General features: G+C 38.9%; 1 protein-coding gene across 1 annotated transcript; it reads right to left on the bottom strand.

Annotated features, from left to right (window-relative positions):
- Window positions 1-4,635: 4,635 nt before the first annotated feature.
- LOC138044160 (ornithine aminotransferase, mitochondrial-like) lies at window positions 4,636-16,771 on the bottom strand. Its single transcript, XM_068890839.1, has 8 exons — window positions 15,968-16,771; window positions 14,813-14,935; window positions 12,800-12,849; window positions 12,143-12,221; window positions 10,113-10,166; window positions 8,962-9,021; window positions 6,926-7,070; window positions 4,636-6,004 (listed from the first exon to the last, which is right to left on the bottom strand). The coding sequence occupies exons 1-8, from the start codon at window positions 16,598-16,600 to the stop codon at window positions 5,841-5,843; spliced, it is 1,308 nt and encodes a 435-aa protein (XP_068746940.1). The 5' UTR covers window positions 16,601-16,771; the 3' UTR covers window positions 4,636-5,840.
- Window positions 16,772-20,000: the final 3,229 nt, after the last annotated feature.

Below are 20,000 nucleotides of genomic sequence, written 5' to 3' on the forward strand. Positions count from 1 at the left end.
CGATTTTGAAAACTTATCTCATCACGATAAGTTTAGTTTTAGTTCACAAGGTTTAAGTACTGACGAAAAAGTAAACACATTCTCAAATGATTCAACAAGCCTTTCATTGTATTTGCGTTAACATACTTTTGCGTTACACAAACTAAAAACAAACTAAATCACGTATTCCCGTGATATTTCGAGGCCACCGATATCAGTTCTGCAGGTTTAACACTTATCTCACTCGCTGAACTACAGTGCAACGCGCCTTACCGTGGCCACCCAACGAACTTCCACATTTGACAACTACCTGCAAGTACGTCAACTCAACAACCCATGCAACGGTGTTCAACTTACAACCGTACGAACTTTGTAAGGAGGCGTGACTGTCAATCAAATTCGCACACCCTGATTGGCGTATGTTTTAAAAAAACTTTGTTAGGTGGCCACGGTAAGGCGCATCGCACTGTAAGGCTTACTGTCGACTGATTATTTGCCTGTATTGAAGGTGTGCAAAATTGGCCACTCATTTAATTCACCTTCACTCCAACAGACAAATGAGCAGTCATTTATGTATCAACTTAACCTCATTTTCCAGTGACTCCCTTGTTACACAGAAGCAAGTCTAGGGATTTTTCCTCAGTGAAAAACCCATAAAAATAATTTGCTCTCGACGCCTCGTGTGGCCTGTTTCTGTTGTTTCATCCGAGAGTTTCACAGATTCACACCGTGGATGAGCAAAATACAACTAGACGTTATACAAAAGTAATTCTTTAACAGTTTGACAGCAAAGTAGTCAAGTGTACTAAATAAAATTCGGAACCCTCCAAAAATTATCAAAAGTGTGTTGACACTGTGGTTGATTGTTTAGGTCTGTTTAACAACTTTGCCATTGTAAAACACGCACAATAAGTTAATTAAGGACTTTTTTTCACATAGGCACGGTGACTAAGAAAATTGTTGCTTTGTCTCTGTTCAGTAAATTGTTCTTTTCCGGATATTTCTAGTTTGCTGCTTTAGCATTATCACCCCTTCTTAATTGGTACACTATGACAAGTCTAAGTGTAGATTGTGTGTTTAACTTGTTAATGGATTTTAACCCTCTAAACAGTATCGTTTTGTTCATCCTTTTTTATCTCGTCAACATTACTCGCTATTAGTTTTTTTTTTTAACTTGGTATTCCGTCTTCACAGTTGTATCTTGATTGCTGTCTAATGCATATACATCGTGTTCCTGCATTAATCTGTCCAGTTGATTCTTTTCCTGTTAAATAGCTTCCTTCCACCTTCAGTTTCTGTACCCGACAACACGCCGAAGCCCGAAGACACAGCACTTGTCGAGTTGTCTGTGCGTCTTCGTTTTATGTAACAAGATGTAATGGATGATTCAATCAATGCCCTCCAACATCACATCTTGTTTAGTAGTAATGAAATTGTTGCTGCTGCTGCTGTTGTTGCTGCCACTGCTGTCTCGCTTCGAAAAGCTGACGCGATTGTAGCCCCCTAGCATTTTTTTATTGTGTGAAATGTCGTACCGTCAAAGAAACAGTCTCTAAGTCCAAGAACAAACGGAAGCTTTTTATCAAACTCCTCCTTTGCTGAAATTCCACTTTTTGAAACACTTTCTCCAACTTAAGTCTCAAATTGATTGCACCTGGTGATCTGGTTTTCCCCTTTATCCTTGTAGTTCAATTCTCAAAAGAATCCACGTCTTCAACCAATGTTGCTCTTAGCGATTTTCTGGTCAAAACGGTCTTTCGTTGTCCATGTCGTCGTCACGTGGCCATCGGAATTGCGAATCACCCTGCAAATTCAATCTTCCCGCTGGAATGCTTTTAACAGCTGTCACGTTTTTGTTAGCAGTTTACCATTGCTTTTACCCAAGACTGGACTTGCTTTATTTCAAAAAATGTATTCCCTTGTCAGTGTGAACCTCAACCTCGTTCCCAGGGTCTCTCTTCTCTGCCTCCATTGTCGCAAAGCTGAGAGACCCTGGGAACGAGGTTCTGTAAACAAACTTGGTATCGTCGAAGATCTTGGGAAACGACTTCAAAAAGATGCTTTACCGAGCTCAGAATAACAAGGTAAAAAGAGTTGTTAATTTGTAAATTTTAAAACAAAATCAGAACTTTTTAAATTGTCAAACACTACTGTACTTGGATAAAAGCAACAGCTTTACAGTTTCCATATGGCTTGGATCCATTAGATACACCTTGAAAGACACTTTATAGCAAAATACACTAAATGAAATGATATAATAACATTAAACACCACTGGGACAGGAAACGGGTTAAAGTTTACTACCATCAACCAGTGGAATTGCATGGAGCCTTGACGGATACCACCTGCCAGCTGCAACCACCATCTTGAGGTGGGAGCTAGCACGGAACTATAAAACAAAAAACAAGATTCCCCTCTGGATTCCCTTTTAGTCGATTTCCGTTTACATCGGACAAACGTGACCAATCAAAAGTCAGACCAGCCTTTCATCCAACAACAATAGTCTTAAAACAAGTTACGATAAGTTACTCTGAAATCTGTTGTCACTAAGACAACAACACAAATAACAAGAAACAACGAGCAAAATCACCACAGCTGTAACTGTACCCAACAGCAAGCAAACACGCTTACGAACAAAGCCTAATTTGTTGTGACAAAACATGGAAAACACAACTACACTTGCACACAAGGATCCAAGCAATGGTTTTGTCATATCGTCCCGTCTTGTTCAGTCTGTTTTCAGTAATTTCTTGATACCCAAAACCTCAAACAATCTGCCGATTTATGAGTAGGGGACAAGAGAAGTGAAGTTCCTATGGGATGTGCAGTCATCAACCAACATGGATACTTCTATCATCATCATCTTCATCATCATCATCATCATCATCCTCCTCTTGCGATGGCAGGCACACTGGATATATTGTGGCCAGCGCCATCATACAGTTTTCTCTGTCACTGGGCCAAAGGCCCATTATCGTCTGTCCAACTTTAAATTATTAGCTTAACCTTTTGGTCAGGTTATTTTGTGTGTGAAAGCTCAAAGTTGTAATGAGGGGGTGCTAACACAAAAGCAGCAAACACTTGTCTTGATAAAGAAGTCTTGAATCGCTATAAACTCGCCGATTTTAATAATGAAACATGGTTCTTCTTAAAAATAACCATGACTGATTTTTCTTGTTGGTTCAGAGAAACAACGGTATTCTCAAAGTCCACAGTTAGAAACTATATGGAAAAAAGGGGGCTCTATGGGAAACAACTCCCAGTAATAAAGATTCACCACAAAGAATTCTTAATTAGTTCTCATCACCATGAGATAACTCGCATCATGACAGACCACCATCAGTGAGGAGGTGTCTTTGGTGATTGCCACACTTTTCTTAGCAATTCAAACTATGTGATTTACAATAAAATTATGACTCGGAGATCTGACTTGGTATTTTACAATGGCAAGTCAAAGAACTTTTTAACAGTAGCTATTGCATAACTAGCGTGGTTAGCAATTAAATTTAATGAGTGCACTTAAGTAGTGCAATAAAAATAAAAATAAAATCACGTTGTGATGTCAGTCTGATTTCTTCTTGTCAACAAACCAGTACCCAATGACCTAAAATCAGTGAATTCCTGGCCTGTCAAATTACTTTGTTGGCTTATTCCTGTCGACCTCCTGTAACGTCACACAGTCAAAGTCCTAAACAGTCACCCAATGTCATTGATAAACTTAAAAAAAAAAAAAAAGCTCCAAGGGGACAGCTACTTACGGCTGTCAACCACAAGGTCTTTTTCAACGTCTTAAGTCAACGGCCAATAAGACTTCACCAAGGGACACTGCCACCAACCTAAGCTGAGAGATCACACACTAGTGAAGAATGTGCTTCATTAAATTATTTTTTATTTATATTAGTGGTTAGAAGGGTTAGGTGAGAGTAACATATCATTAATGGTGTCACTGAGGTAATACAGACCTTTCAACCCACAGCTTCAACACAACCACTAATAGACCGTATTCATAAATGGTGGCCAATTTATAATTTTTTTGTCGAAGTGCAAATTAGCCTACCAAGCCTCGATACCATAAAGTGAATTGAAAAGAATTCTTGCTCTAAAATGAGGCTTGGTAGGCTAATTTGCACGTGGACAAAAGAATTATAAATGTGACTGCCATTTATGAATAAGGTCTATGTCACTTACAGAGTCTGCCTTTATATCTTTAAGCTTTTTCCCAAGTAGCTCACTTTGTTTAACTTCTCCCAGCTAAGCAAACGTTCCAGAACTAGATTTAGAGAACAATGATCTAACTAGAGACTTGAGAACCGCTGTCAAGTGTTCATGCCTTCTCGAAAGCCTAAAATTACTGATATAATGCTTAATGACTAAGGTTTTCTTGTGTTTTCTAGCCGACTGCTAATTTCCCGAAAAAAAGAAAAAAACGCGTCTGTCCAGTTCCGTCTGTCAAATCTTGTTGTGTACTGTAACTTGGCTAAGGACAGACTATTTCTCGAAACATTGTCATAGCCACAAAAAGATAAACTAGTGTTAAATGGTCATACTGTCTTTGTGGTCACAAAGAAAAATTAAACAATGAAAAAATTGGTTCCTTGGGGATAACTGGTGCTAGCTATCAACCACAAAGAGTTTCTTCTTCTTCTTCTTCTTCTTCATCTCCATTATGTGACAGCTCCAATCAGCAACAGCCGAGAGATCAACATTAATGAAGATAGTTACTGTATTATTATTATTATCATTATTACTGTTACTATCAGTCCAATATTGCGTTAGTATCAGTCCAATAGTGATCAGTTAGTACCAGTCTAATAGTATCAGTCCAATATTGCGTTAGTACGATTGTGGATAAACTTGTCAATAATTTTTTCAGTATAAATTAACCCTTTCAGTCCTGAGAGTGTCACAAGAGTTTACTCCGAAAAGTTACTAAAGAGATATTAAGCATCACGTTTACTGCAAACGTCGGACTAAAATTTGCGTTTGGCCAAAATGAAAGAAACGTTCAATATGAGTTCATTTCTTTCCTGTTAGCAGCAGGTATCAAGTAACTTTTCAAAAGGGAGAGAAAAACTTGTTAGAATAAAATGAAAATGACAAGCAGTAGTCCACTGTTCCGTGTTTGCTTTTCCACGTAAACACAATGCTTAATTTCTCTTACCTTAACATCACTTCTTCCTCGGCATAAAACCCTACAATAGCTAAGAACCACACAAATCAAATCAAAGACTGAAAAATCAAACAAAAACAAAAACGAAAAACACTTTTTAAGGTTCTTATGCCAAGGAAATAAGGGTGCTTCGTAATATGATTTTGAAATGTCCAAATAATGTTAACTACAACTAAAACAATAATTGATCAACAAAAATAACTTGTCAGAGAGATGTCTGTTTACGTCAAAAATGTACTCAGTACCCACCCCGTGCAGTGGCAGACAACTTGAAAACATCACAGATGGAGTGCCAAGGGACACTGTGCAAGATAAACAGCCTACTACTGTATAAATAGAATCCCGGCTTGCATGCATTATTAAGAACTTACAACTCAATGCATAAATTATTATTCCTTCTAACCCTACACTGGGCAACAAAGAAGTAACTGAATGCAACTATCATTGTTACTAAAGGTTAGTTTCAAGAGTGAAGTATTCTTGGAAACTTATCAAGTAAAGAGGATCTTGAAGGCCGAAATCAAGAATGCGAGATTTAGTTAAGTTCTTCCAAACCAATACCCTGCGAGCAGTTGGTTATTCAGATAAATTCAAGTAGGCAGCAATAGCTACGCTTTCCTATTTCAGTAGATAAAACAGCAAATAAAAATTAACGCTAAAAAACCATTATAAAACAAATCAGCAATAAAATTCAAGCAAACGACTCAACAGTCTCCTTGATTATTCCAAGTGCTTCGCAAAGTTGGTCTTCTGTGACGACAAGGGTTGGAGTAAAGCGAATGATGTGATCATGAGTTGGTTTTGCAAGAAGTCCATTGTCCCTCAGTTTTAAACATACTTTCCATGCATTAAAATCTGCAAAAAAAAATTTAAAGAACATAAAGCATAACCATCACAACCACCTTCTATAAATATAATATCATCATCTGTTATTTCACCCACTGACTGCTGAGATTTTGCTGTCTAATGCCCAACAATTTTACTTGACCACTAGGGGCCTCATAGGGCACTTGAGGAGTAATGGGTTAAAACACAGGGAAAAGCTGATAGACTTTTTCATAAAAGATATCCAAACTGACTATTTTAAATTTTCTGTCACGTCCTTTCACCCCGGCATGAAAATGATAATTTTTTTCAGTGAAACCCTTCCACCACGAAGCATTGTCACAGGATCTATACGGGAAAAATGAAGAACAAAGCTGAGAGGTCTTCAATGCCACTGAAACATGACACTGTCCTTTTGGTCCTTACTCAAGCTTCAAGATGCCCTAGTATCAATCTTCCACCATAAAACAGAGCCATTTGCCTAAAATCCTTCTTTATTTGTTCCAAATTTCACTCCAATATAATTATATAAATTTAGCCAAGTCTAAACACAGAGCTCCTGGGTTATTTATAACTAACTGGGTTGCCACATCGCAATCCGGTCGAAACTTGCACCACATTTTTCTGTTTTTCCCCCAAACCATAAGTTAACCTGGCTTCAGCCTGCAATCCAATCGAGACCCACTACCTGGTCAGCATTAAACTTCAAAAAACAGCTGACTTTGACGAGCTCTAAACTTGAGCCTACGATATGGTCACGTGATACTGGTCACATTGGCATACATTGTATGGTAACCAAAACCAATTCTCAAACAGATGAGGTACCATATTTTCTTTCCCATGGTGCTTGCACAGAGCAAGACCTTTCAATAAAACTCTATAAAAAGTACTAAACAGACTAGGCTCAGAAGATTCCATTGGAGAGCAGCTGCAAGTGTTTTTAAAGCTCACCCTTCGTGTGATGGATTTCAATGGCATTCATAAGTCCTCTTCCCCTGACAGTCTTCACAACAGATGGATTAAGCTTCTTCAGCTCAGGAAGCATCATTTCTCCAAGTACGGCAGCACGTTCAGCCAGTTTCTCTTCCTCAAGAACCTATGAAAAACAAAGGTTCCCCAAAACACCATAACGTCTACAAAATGCAGCTGCTTAGTTACATCGTTACCTCATAGCTTCATACCCAAAGAAAGGCCAACACATTCTAAAAAATGGTCTAAAATCTCAACTGCAAAAAGATTTGTCACTCCCTAAAGATCCATTCTCACACACAGTCACCAAGTTTTTGACAAAAAGGTATTATGGTTCAATCAACCTCCTTTGACAAAATCAGCCAATTTCAAAGTCCAGTATTGCTTCAAAGCCCCAAAGATAAGGAATTTTTATAAAAAGAAGTGAATCTGTTAAGCAAAATTTTGCCATTTGAGCATCGCTTTATTATTACAGGCTTTTCCAATGAGATGTTTGCAATTTGAACTCAGCAACCTTGTTAACCCACTGACTAATTGCCAGATGATTTTACTAGTCAGTGGTGAGTAGTTCAGGAGTCAATAGGTTAATACTAACACATTGGGCCAGAATAAAGTTGCCCAGTTTGCGAACAAGATGGCTAATTTTTCTTTCTTGTCAACTCTCACTCCAAAGCTTGTGGTGCAAAATGGTATAGTTTAGTTTCAACCCTTTCACTCTTGGAAGGGAGACACAAGCCTGGTTTTCACTAGTGACACAACTACATGCTCAATTATTTCACAGTGAAAATGCAGGGCTGTCAAATCTGAAAGTAGAAGGTTTATAACTAAAAGTAGGAGTTCATGACAGCGAGCTTGGTTCACTTGACTGAGGAAGGAAAAAGGTTCTTATTAGGGCTTGCCTCCTCGGCACTGACGCCAGATTAACTAACTAGTCGGTCTCGATGAGAAAGGAAAAGCTCGAGTAGGAGGAGACCTGATCAATGCAGGCAGCCCCAAAGAGGGGAGATTTTGTAAGACCAAATGCCTTGTAGTAGTTGATGGTGATGGTAGCCATTGACATAACATGCGACTGCCTTCATTCCAAACTCGACCGACAATGCAAAGAATCTGAAGCAAAATGTTTCTCAACCAGAGAACAACAGTTTGAAGGCTCTGACAACTTTCAATAATATATCTAAGTCGATTCATAATGATACTTAAACAGGAAAATCAAGAGGAAAATCCGCCACTACACAACTCCGCCACAGCTCAAAGAAACGAATATTATGGTTTTTTCTGCCATGTGATTAGCCGAGCATTCGTTAGGTGGCGCTCGGTGTCTGACGGCAATCCGAAGACTGTAACTCGACGGCCCGAAGAAATGCCGAGTGTACCTCAGAACCCAATCCGCAAGGCATAGCACTTATAATCGGGCAAACTCAGGCATGCAATCTCGAGATTGCAAGCATATCCTATTTAACTATAAAGATTGCCGAGTTCGCTGCCAGGTGAAATGACACACTATCAGGCAAAATGGCACGCTAGTGAGTAAAATGTCATGGCAGCCATGTCCACTAGGTTAATATTTTTCTCATCTTAACGTTTCCTTTCTCAAATACTCAAATCTGTTCCAGTGGTTTCGTACCATGGTGTACCATGTACCATGCAACATTGTTCACAAGTCTTTTGGCACACACATCACATCACACTTTTAGCGTGCTGTTTTGCACAATGCTTTAGACAAAGGCTCTTGCGTCCGCTTGCGTTGTGTGAAAACAGGACACTTGCACAATGCAAGCTGTGAAAAGACCCATTCCAGATTCCAATCACAGTGCTGCACTGTAAGAACGAACAGAGAACTAGTGAATCTTTGTCTCTGCGTTGTGTTATGGTTAGTTTTCACTTGACTCGAATCTCTTGTGCTTGCATCACTAGTGAAAAGCAGGCTTTACAGATTTTACTGTCTAACACCAGACGATTTTGCTCGCCAACTGGGGCTGCTTTAGGGGTGAATGGGTTAAGATATGACTTCTGCCTACCTTCAAAGCAGTGATAGCAACTTTACAACCAAGTGGATTGCCTCCATATGTTGACCCATGCTGGAAATTAAAAAGTCATTAGAATTTTCTATTGACTTGGGGGTGGTACCTACACATACAGTACCACTCAAAAGTGAGTCACCACCTTCAAGTGTGAGCAAAAACTGTGGGCAAAAGAGCTGGGCACAAACTATCTGAATTCACTTTATTTCACATGGCGATTCAACAATTCTAGTAAAAAACGAAACGTTACTCAATAGCCCACTTTCGGTAGATTAAAATTCAGTTCTAAACAAAAGGCATCATCCCGAGGCTCTGGGAAAATACAAGGATTTACATGAGTTGATTCCCCAGAGCCTCGAGAATATGTCTTTTGATTAGGAATGAATTTTAATATATCGAAAGTGGGCTATTGGCATGATTTCTTTTTCGGTTTTAACAGTATTGAAATTTTGATTCATGTTTGATCACACTCAACAAGAGCATTGTTTTGTTCAAATTTGCAAACGTTGACCAGTGTAGCCGTTGGACTTTTATCAAAATTTATGCCAATCTTGCTGCTTCAGTGATTCTTGCAAGACAAGAAACAAGACCAGACTGGTAACTTACTTTTGAGCATTGCTGTATGATACCTGCACATCTTTCATTTCAGTAGGAGTTTTTTATATTTCTCTGTTGACATTTGTTTTGTGTTGATTTACAAAATACCTCTAAAACCTTTCTTCCTGTTCTGAGAATTTCAAACTGGTATGACTACCAAAATGAAGTCATATTGGTTTTGCAATAGTAGAAAGTAAAAAAATGCAGTTACTACGATTCTCAGTAACGTATGACACCAGGGAAGTTTAGTGACAAAGTTTCAGCATTAAAGTTATCATGTTGTCAAGGGCAACTTCCTTCGTTTCCAAGAGTAACTTTTAGGGCCTTGACGTCACGAGCGAGCGATGAAAAATCTACAAATGGTAACGGTTAAATTCAATTTGGCGACCATTACCAGTTAAATGACGTCAAACCCTGAAAGTTACCCTTGGAAACGAAGCAAGTTGCCCTTGACAACATGGTAACTTTAACAATGAAACTTTGTCACCAAACTTCCCTAGTGTCATACTCAACTGAGAATCGTAGTAAAAGAAATGTGATTAATTCAATACCTGTCCGGGTTTGATAGTAAGCATAACTTCATCGTCACAAAGAACTGCTGAGACCTAAAAAAATGTATTTTTGTTAACTAAACACTTAAACATATTGCCAAATTTTCAAAAGTAAAAGGTATTTCTAGATAGACATTAAAATTTGAAGAAAGAGTATGACTGAGATAATATAAAAATTTGATTACACAGATTTAAGAATTGACTTTGTCTGTGTTAAAAGTGTGTTAAAAAGGTTTCTAAATGCATGGCTGCAATGTCTGGCCTTCATTCTGTAGGTTGCAGAGTCATACATCCTACTAAACAATTGCATTTTAACTATCTTTCTCGTACCTAGTGGAAAATGGGACATTTTGTAATAAAGCATGTAAGGGATCAGTTCGTCTGGCCCCTACCCTCTGACATCTTAATCATAGCTGTCCCCAGTGCACCCAGCATAGCTTTAAAGGTCGCTGAACACACACGGTGCATCCTACCGTAATTTCCGGGTGATTACCTGCGTGGTAGATTACCCGCATCAGTCATTTTTTGCAATAACAAGAAAAAAATTTCAACAGATTACCCGCACGAGCAGATAACCCGCACCCAAAAAGAAAAGAAATTCGTGAACTCACAAAGTTATCTGCACGAGCGATAACTTTGAGCTTACACTCAAAAGTAAAACTCTGACGTCCATGTTTAACACCGGGCATTTTGAATCTGCCAAAATAATTGTTCGTGGCTACACTTATCGTAAATGATTGAAGGGTGTATTTCTCATTCAGTCAATTACCTTTTTATAACGTTTTGAATCAAATAAAAACTTCAACCATTGTTTTTGTTAACAAAATATCCTTCAGCGTGAAATTGGTAAGTTTTCACACCTATTGTTTTTGATATTCCATTGTAAAAATCTGTTCTAAAAAAAATTCGATATTTCAGGATCTATTGACTCTAAGAAATCACTTGAAACAGGAAAATACTCTCTACCTCAAGGCAGTGCTTGCTAGGAATATTTTACTGATGCGCCGAATGTTCTGGTGTTTTAAAATTTTGTCCGTGTATGTTTGTTTACACTTGTGCCGACAATCACCTCTTATTAGGGAGCTTTAGCAACGACAACGGCGACGGCAACGAGAATATCACAAATTTGCATATTTAGTCTAGGCAATAGCTTGGCACGCTCTGCACATGCGTTTTTCACTTTTGTCCATTTCTTTGCCAACGTCAGCAAAACAACAATGTGAAATAGCCAAGTTTGAGGTTTTATGGAGGACGCCAACAATTGAGGATAAATTTTAATTTTCTCCCCGAAATTAAGTGCCGCTCATAATGGTTTTATACCTGAGGGACTGCTACACCTTGTCATATTAAAAAGTTGGAATAGTCTCGAAGTGGTTGCAATAAGGCGAAATTATGTTTTTAGATGACGTTTTGGTTGCCGTTCCCATCGTCGTTGCTAAAGCTCGCCATTAATTATGCAGCAGCAGTGGCGCCATGAAATGAACATGTCAGCATCAGGTTCTTTAAAGCCTGCTGTTTCACATTTTTATTGTTTTGTTTTGAGTTTTTTTATTCCAGTTAGCATATAATATTTTATTTTCAACTAAACAAAGAAAGAAGCTGTGAAATTAGCAAAGTAAGAAAGTAATATCACACGCGTGATAAACGATTTTGATTGTGAACGATATTTGTTGACATGTCTCAATTTGCATTGGTTTTCATCGAGAGCATTTAAGTTTGTTAGGCAATTAAAGCGGGATAAATAAGGCAATATACAGTTTTTAGGAACAGTTTCATTAATGACTGTTATATTTTTTCTCTCTTACGGTTTTAAAACTATACCGGAATTATCACATTACCTGCACCTTCCTATAACCCGCACCAAGAACTGTTTGCGGAAAAATTAACACATTACCCGCTGGTAATCGCCCGGAAATTACGGTAATAGTGACCTCAAAGGCCAGATTTAAGGAATATGTAGCAGATTGAATACACTACCTATAGGTTTCAGTCTTTGTCCAAACAGAAAAATAGTCCAAAGCACAACTTACTGGATAAACACCACCTGCCAATGCTTTTCCAAGAACTACAATATCTGGCCGCACATTTTCATGGTCAACTGCTAGACGCCTAGGGATAAGATAATAACAGTTACCTTGTGGCTTAGAGCAGTTTTCAATGAGTGTCAAAAGTAATAAGTGAATTGCTTTGGTTTTGCATTACTTCACTCAGTGATTGGTTCAAAGTTCTTGCGCCCCTTTTTCAACCATCGAAAAGCAATCGTGGCTAGTGCATGCACATTTTCCCACGCTTTGTGTCTGCTACGTGCTATTACTTAAGAGTTTTGATTGGTGTACTGGATTGTGTCAGTGCTTTTTGATTGGCCAAAGTAATTACTTTGGTTTTGGTTTTAAGACACTCGATTGAAACTCACTCTAATACAAGATTTTACGAACCACACTGATTACTACTTTGTTTTTGTTTAGATCATCTGGTGTCAGAGAGAGTTCCTGAGAAGGAAAGACTGTTGCTGGAGATCAATGTTGTGACAATTTAACCACACGTCCTTCCCAAATCAAGTTATCTGCATGATCCTGGCCTCTTTGCAACTGCTTGGGTCACTTCAATAATATATGTTTCACTTAGAAAGTCATCTCAGTACTTTGTACAAGAGTTACACATTATGGGCCATTTTTATTGATGATTACCTTCCAGTTCTTCCAAGACCAGTCTGTACTTCATCAGCTATAAAAAGAACCTGTGGGCAAAAAATATAAATACAGCAGTGACTCAGACTTAATCAGTGAGGACACTTTATATTGGACTTTGCTTTTATTTTGACCAAGTTTCATCAAAAACTGAAATGTTTTGCGTACATACATACATACTTAACTGACGACTCCCCACAGGTTTTTCTGGGCCAGTAAAAGACAATCAAAGAAATGACCCAAACAGGCCCCAGTTGTTCGAAAGGTGGATAGCGCACTGGATAGCGTTATCCACCTTTTGAATGACCAAGGCCAGAACAACAATTGTCCAGAATCCCAACTGGCCAGAGGCAAAGCAGTTGCCTATTTAGAAGTGCAGATGAGAAGTTGAGTCAGGGACTACACAAGGATGAAATTAACCCTGTGACATCCAAACTGGCCATAAGACCTCTACCCCCTCCCCCTTAGTAATTCTGTATGTTTTGTTGAACATTGTGGAGATTTAGTAGGATAATAATTACCCTACTAAATCTCATGACCAATCATTTGTCATCCTGTGAGCAGATTTTGACAGCTGATAAGAGACTCCATGAGGTCTGGCTTTCTGCCCTTTGATCGCACGATCAAATTACACGAAAACAACGGCTGATTTGTCAGGTAACGCATCAAATGAAGGGGATACCCCTGTTTTTTTTTAGGATTTGGATGATAAAGGGAGTTTTTATGGTTTTCCTCTAAGAAGAGGGGATACTTGTGATAGCAATTTTGATTTAGATGGTGGCAATGAAAACGGTGGCAACCAAGGCGAGAACAATTACACCGATGCTGGAGAAGAAGCCTGCTGGATATGACCAGCTCAATAATATTCAAGTTCCAGATTTCATGGTAGCCACTGGCCTTTACTTTCTTTTAGATAATCGTAATGAATTAGATATTTTTCTTAGTTTTCGTTAGAGATCATCTGTGGGAATTAGTGGTAACCAGAAACATAGGTATGCCTATCAAAAGCTCTTGAATACCCTCCAACCGCATTGCCTGTTTTCATGAAATAAGCCTCACAGAAATTAAAGGCCTTTATAGCTATTAACATAATTATGGGCATTGATAAGCTCCCAATGAATTACAATTTTTTTTGTCCTAAAATAAACTGAGAATTTGAAGAAATTGGGAATTGCCTTCAATACATCTGCAAATTGTGTCAAAACGATCATGCATTTATATTTTGCAAATGCGTGAATACCTCCACCGATTTTATATGTTGTCTTTCTTGTGTTTTTGTGAGTTATCTTTCAGTGAAAGTCTTTGAAGTGCTCAGAGCACTTTTCTACACAATTTGATCTTGTTTGTTCTGTTACGAAACATGAAAGTTATCAATTAATTCAATGAATTTTGCAGTTTTGTGTATTTCAAAAAGTAGAAAACTTGTGGTGAAATTTTGTTTCAGCAGCTGTGGTGTATAATTCTTGCACTTATACCTGCAAGAAAACAAGGCGATTGGCATAAATTTCGAACAATTTTGTCCACTGAGTGATTAGACTCAACTGCACAAGGCATATTTTCAGTGGTAATATATATTTTTTCAAGCACTTTGTTAGTTGGTGATAAACAATTTTCTTGACACCTTAACGTGTGCTGCTTCAAAAAGCCTACCTCTACATTTTTAGTTGAGCCTCAGGACGTGTTCTCGATCACTTTTTAGAATTATTTTTGCATCATCTGGAAGTTCACTGTTGCCTCTTCTGTTGAACTTAATTCTAAAACTCAATCTCTTGTGTACACTTACTGTGCATATGGTTTATTTTTAGCGCTCACATACCACCGTAATTTACATGCACTGTACGTCATGTCGGGTGATCAATATCGGTCAAGTGAGGCATCCCAACAAAGTCAATGGGTTAAATGAGTGGTCAGAACTGGTCTTGAAGCCCAAGATCTCCAAGTCTCAAGGCAAGTGCCCCACTGCTTCCTCTGAAAGTGAATTAGACACTAAATTTACATTTATTAAAGGCTTACACTGTATTTGGAACACAGCTCTCTCACGCCTTTCAGATATCCATCATCAGGGATCTTCACTCCAGCTTCTCCCTGAATGGGTTCCACCATGAATGCACAGGTGTTTGGGTCACTGATGGCTTGCTAGAAACACAATAACTGTAACTCAGTAAAATGGATTGCAAAATATTGAAAAAAAGAGCTCTTAAGCCTAACAGAATGCTGCTTGTGACTGATGTGGATGACTTCAGCTCAGGTTCCAAGTGTCCCTCACAAACAAATGTCTTTCTTCGAAGAACAATCACCTAGCTAGATGATAAAACTCCACCAAGGTATAACGATACTTAAAAATTACTCCATGAGCCCACGTTGAATACAAAACGGTAAATGGACAACGAGGGGCATAGTGCCCAGTTGGCTGTTACCAATCTTGTATCCAACAAGGGCAAATGGAATAATTGTTTTAAATTCTCAACCTTTGATTTTGCTACATTTTATTTATTTTAAGAAACGACCAGAAAATGATTTTACGCTGAGCGATATTTGGCGCATTCCTTTCCATATAAGGTCAAATGCAGGTATAATAGCTGGTAACCGCAATTCAGTGAACCAAAGAAAAGCTAGAATTGCATTATCCAAGGTTGAGAATTTAATAATCATGGTTATGTCACCTACTATCATTTATGTACCAACCAGAGATCTATTGGCTGTCGAAACAAAGGATTCTTTTGTTCTGTGGTTGCAGATTTTAAATAACAAAAGCATTGTTTATAATCAGTTAAGTCTCCAATTCCTGAGTTCAAGTTTTGCTAGAAGCTAGCAAGTATTTTATTATCAAAAGGAAAAACTGAAATGATGAGAAGGTACAGTTGTTCTCCAAGGTAAGGACAGGAGTTATCACATTTGACGCTTTGTGGTCAACAATTTTCCAGGGGGAGGGAGGCTTAGAAGCAAGACAATTCATTAATTAGTTAAGGAATTTCTGATCTGTGATTCTTATATCCCAACGAAAAAATTATTCGCAAGTTTTAATTTTAGTACTTGTCTCCTGTAAAGTACAGCGATTGCGCGGAAACGTTTTCCTTTCATCCCAACAAGGAAAAGGTTCATATGTTGAGATTACACGTGGCACACGTACAGTCCATCTCCCGCCATTGCAAAGCAAACAACACTAACCTCTAACGCAACCAAATCATTAAAGGGAACGAGTTCAAATCCAGGCATAAATGGTCCGTATTCCCCAAAACAATCTGGATCAGATGACGAAGAAACAGCAGCAAGAGTACGTCCCCAGAAATTTTCCTCGGCGAAAACAATTTTTGCTTTGTCTTTTGGGATCCCTTTCACCTGATATCCCCATTTTCGTGCCAACTTGCATGCCGTTTCTCCCCCTTCAACGCCCGTGTTCATCGGCAAAAGCTTGTCGTAGCCAAATAACTTCGAAGCATATTCTTCAAATTCACCCAAAACATCGTTGTAAAAGGCTCTGGACGTCAGAGTCAGGATTTCAGCTTGATCTTGCAGCGCTCTCACAATTCTAGGATGACAATGTCCTTGATTGACCGCCGAATACGCAGCGAGAAAGTCGAAGTATCGCTTTCCCGTCACATCCCAAACGAACGGACCCTTCCCTTTGCACAAAGCAGCCGGCAACGGGTGATAGTTGTGAGCACCGTAAGTATCTTCGCGCTTGAAGATTTCTTGTGGAGTCAACTCATTTACAGTTGCAGCGGCGGGCGTCGACAACTGCCTCGCGCACTGGAATCGACGAAGGAGATTTATACGAACGCAAAGACGAATCATTCTCATTAAAACGCGATTAATAGGTTAAAAAAGAAAGTCTATAACAAGAAAACTAAACATCGTGGATAAGAATGATTATTAAAATGCAGTTTTAACGTTATTTAAGTCGCATCACGTCGATTGTGGGAACACGAACCTGTTCCCACCTCAACTCCAGCGACCCATGCAAAAAAAGAGACCGCTTGTATGCTAGGCGGAATTTATATTGGTAGTGTTTTACCATATTTGGAGTGGCTTCGTCAAAAATTTTAGGGTGTACACGTTGGTAACTCTTTGTTCCAAACCCTGCGTAGCTTGCTGCTATTTCGCGATAGCTTTCGAGCGCCAATAAGGCTGGGATCTTCCTTTCCCACGGGGAAAACCGTTCGAGTTCTCTTTCGTTCCGCAACAACAGAACCGCCAACTACGCAGGCTAGTTAAAGGTGAATAAATGCGATAATTACTCTAAGAGTGATTACCTTGGAAGAAAGGCCAGTTTAAAGAAACATTCATTACATTCTTGCAGGGCCGTAGCCAGAGATGGGGCCGGGTAGGAGAGTCCCATGCCCCTACAATTTTGTTTCCCAAAAAAAGTAAGGATCATACAAGTATGAAATGTTGGAAGCAGAATTTCTTCTTTCAGTTCCTGAAGTTTGAAGTGACAAGATGTCAGTAATTCTGGATAGAATCATTAATCCTGATAAACTTCAATTACAGTACCATTTCCCCAGATCATATTTTCACTTCTTTTATTCGGTGAAACAAAACTGCGGACAAAAAACAGATAAAAAATTAAAACAAACGAGAAATATGACAAATTTATATTAAATGTGTCAAATCGTCTTGACATGCATGCGACTCACTGTCTTCATTACTGAATTCGTCCTTGGAACATGATCTAAAGACAGCCGTGCCCTTTCAAAAACCCCGAAAATCAATGCAGCAATCACTGTTATCCTGGTTAATTAATTTAATTTAATTAACGAATTCGCCCAAAGGCAAGTAATATTACAATAGGACACAAAGTCCCCTACTAGGTAAATTACCCGACCCAACCCCTAAAAGAAAAAAGATACAAAGCCACCCACTCACAACAACCCCTTGCTGCAGAAAAAAAAGGACAACTTAATAAGAAACAAACTACATAAATAGTGTAAATTCAAAAAAATTATGATAATGAAACGAATAGAAGACAGTATGAACGTATGAAACGTTTCAACATGTACGACTAGTAAATATGTTTAGACGACGACACTTACAACAGACTAACTTGTAGGAGCAAATGTCGTCTTGGTTGAAAACAATAGTAAGTCTTTTATACAAAAATGAGTTAAGCTTCTTCTTAAATGATTCTAGCAAGCTTTCAGATTTAATATACTCTGGAATAGCATTCCACAAATTAGAAATGCGTACGAAATATGAGTACCGAAACAGGGAGGTTCTAGCAAAAATTATTATTTGGAAGGAGACCTGACGAGCCACGATAGGAACGCCCACTACAAAATACAACTAAATCATCAAGATTTAAGTTAATTTAACCAGCCTTACACTTAAAGAAAAAGACAATATCTACATATTCTAGCCATTAATTAATAAGCAAGAGATTAAGTTTACGTAGACGCTCCTTATAGGAGAGTTCGAAGTTTTAGCAGATGAAACGAGTTGCTCTCCTTTGAATGTTCTCGACCTCAATCATCAGGGCTGGAGATTGAGGGGCCCAGAGTTGAGAAGCGTAGCCCATATTCGATCGGACCAACGATACATAGAGCAGCCTTCGAGCATATTTATTGAGGTCTCCAGTGCAGTTTCTTTTTATGAATCCCAGCATTCGATTGGCCTTAGCAACAACGGCAGAGATGTGATCAGACCACTTTAAGTCGAATGTGATGACAACACCAAGGTCTTTAGTAGTTTGGACCACTTCCAGTTGTGATCCCATAAGATGATACCATCTGACGGGGCTATTTCTTTTCCTTGAGATTTTTAGATTTAAGCATTTGGAGGGTTAGAAGAAAATCTCATTCGTCGTAGACCATTCTGAAAGAGCGTTTAGTCACTACTAGCATCTTTTATTACTCTAAAACATTTAGAGTCATCGGCAAACATTGCCAGTTTAGAGTGCATGATTACATTCGGGAGGTCATTGATGTATGTTAGAAATAAGGTAGGCCCCAGCAAAGATTCTTGCGGAACACCCGATTTTACAGGATTCCAGTTGGAGTAGAAACCATTAATAACAACTCGTTGCATGCGTCAGCTAAGGTGACTTTCAAACCATGCAAGTAAAGGGCCACAGATACCAAACCACTTTTGCTTTTGTAGCAGCTTTTTGTGACAAACCGAGTCGAATGCTTTAGCAAAATCCAATAATATCAAATCGGTATCTAATCCAGCATCCAAATGTTTACCAATTTCTTGGTACACCAGAAGAAGTTGGGCCACACATGATCTGCCACTTTGGAAGGCATACTGAAGGTATTGGCAACAACATGTTCCTGAATTTTAGATATAACAGGTAGCAGTGAGATCGGTCGGTAGTTGAAGACGTCATCACGTTTGTCACGTTGTGAACTGGAGCTATATTGGCGTACTTCCACTTGCTAAGACACAAGCCATTGCTTAACCCAAAGTTGATAAACGCTGTTAAGGAAGGAGCCAAAACCTCCGCTCACTCCTTTAAGATAATATTAGGTAAACCGTCAAGTCCGACTAATTTGCTTACATTAATGGATTAAAGGAGACACGTCACCTCTTTCACAGATACTTGAATCAGATCAAGAGTCTCAGTTAATGAATCCAAAGGAACAAGTTCCTCCGCAATATCGCTACAACCAATGTGTAGATGGACTGAAAGTACTTAGAAAAGGCGTTGGAGCGTGCAAGATCGTTGGAAAAGATCTCCGTACCATAGTATATTTTATCAGGGATCGGTTTCCTTTTGTTTTTGAAGGAGAAGAAAGACCAAAATCTAGGACCCCTGGCAAACATCAAGGATGAGAAAGTAGAAAAGTCTTGCAAATTATGCAGAAATGCCAGAGAGGAGTTCTGAGAGCGGCCAGGATTATGCTTCTGTTGAGTCTATTGAAGCAGTTGGTTCCCACGGTTACCTTCACTTTGAGATAGACAAAATCAGCCAAGAAATCATTTCCTTCTACGTCCTATGGCCACAGGAATAGGTACTTCCAGTCGGGGTGCTCTCATTTCCACCCGTGGCTGCACTACAGTGAAAGTATGGATGCTGTGTTTTGCCAATTAAGTCTACTTATTATATGACTAGCTCCGTGAGCGGGCAAGATGAACCAAATCGCGCGCTCTGATTGGCTACCCGAGCGGGCAAGATGGAGCGATACTGCCCGCTCGGGATTTCTCGCTTGGTCCCGCAAGATCAAAGATCATTTTTTGGTGTTTTAAGTCATATAATAAATCC

The sequence above is a fragment of the Montipora capricornis genome, chromosome 3 (genome assembly GCF_036669925.1).
Source record: "Montipora capricornis isolate CH-2021 chromosome 3, ASM3666992v2, whole genome shotgun sequence".
NCBI classification, from domain to species: domain Eukaryota; kingdom Metazoa; phylum Cnidaria; class Anthozoa; order Scleractinia; family Acroporidae; genus Montipora; species Montipora capricornis.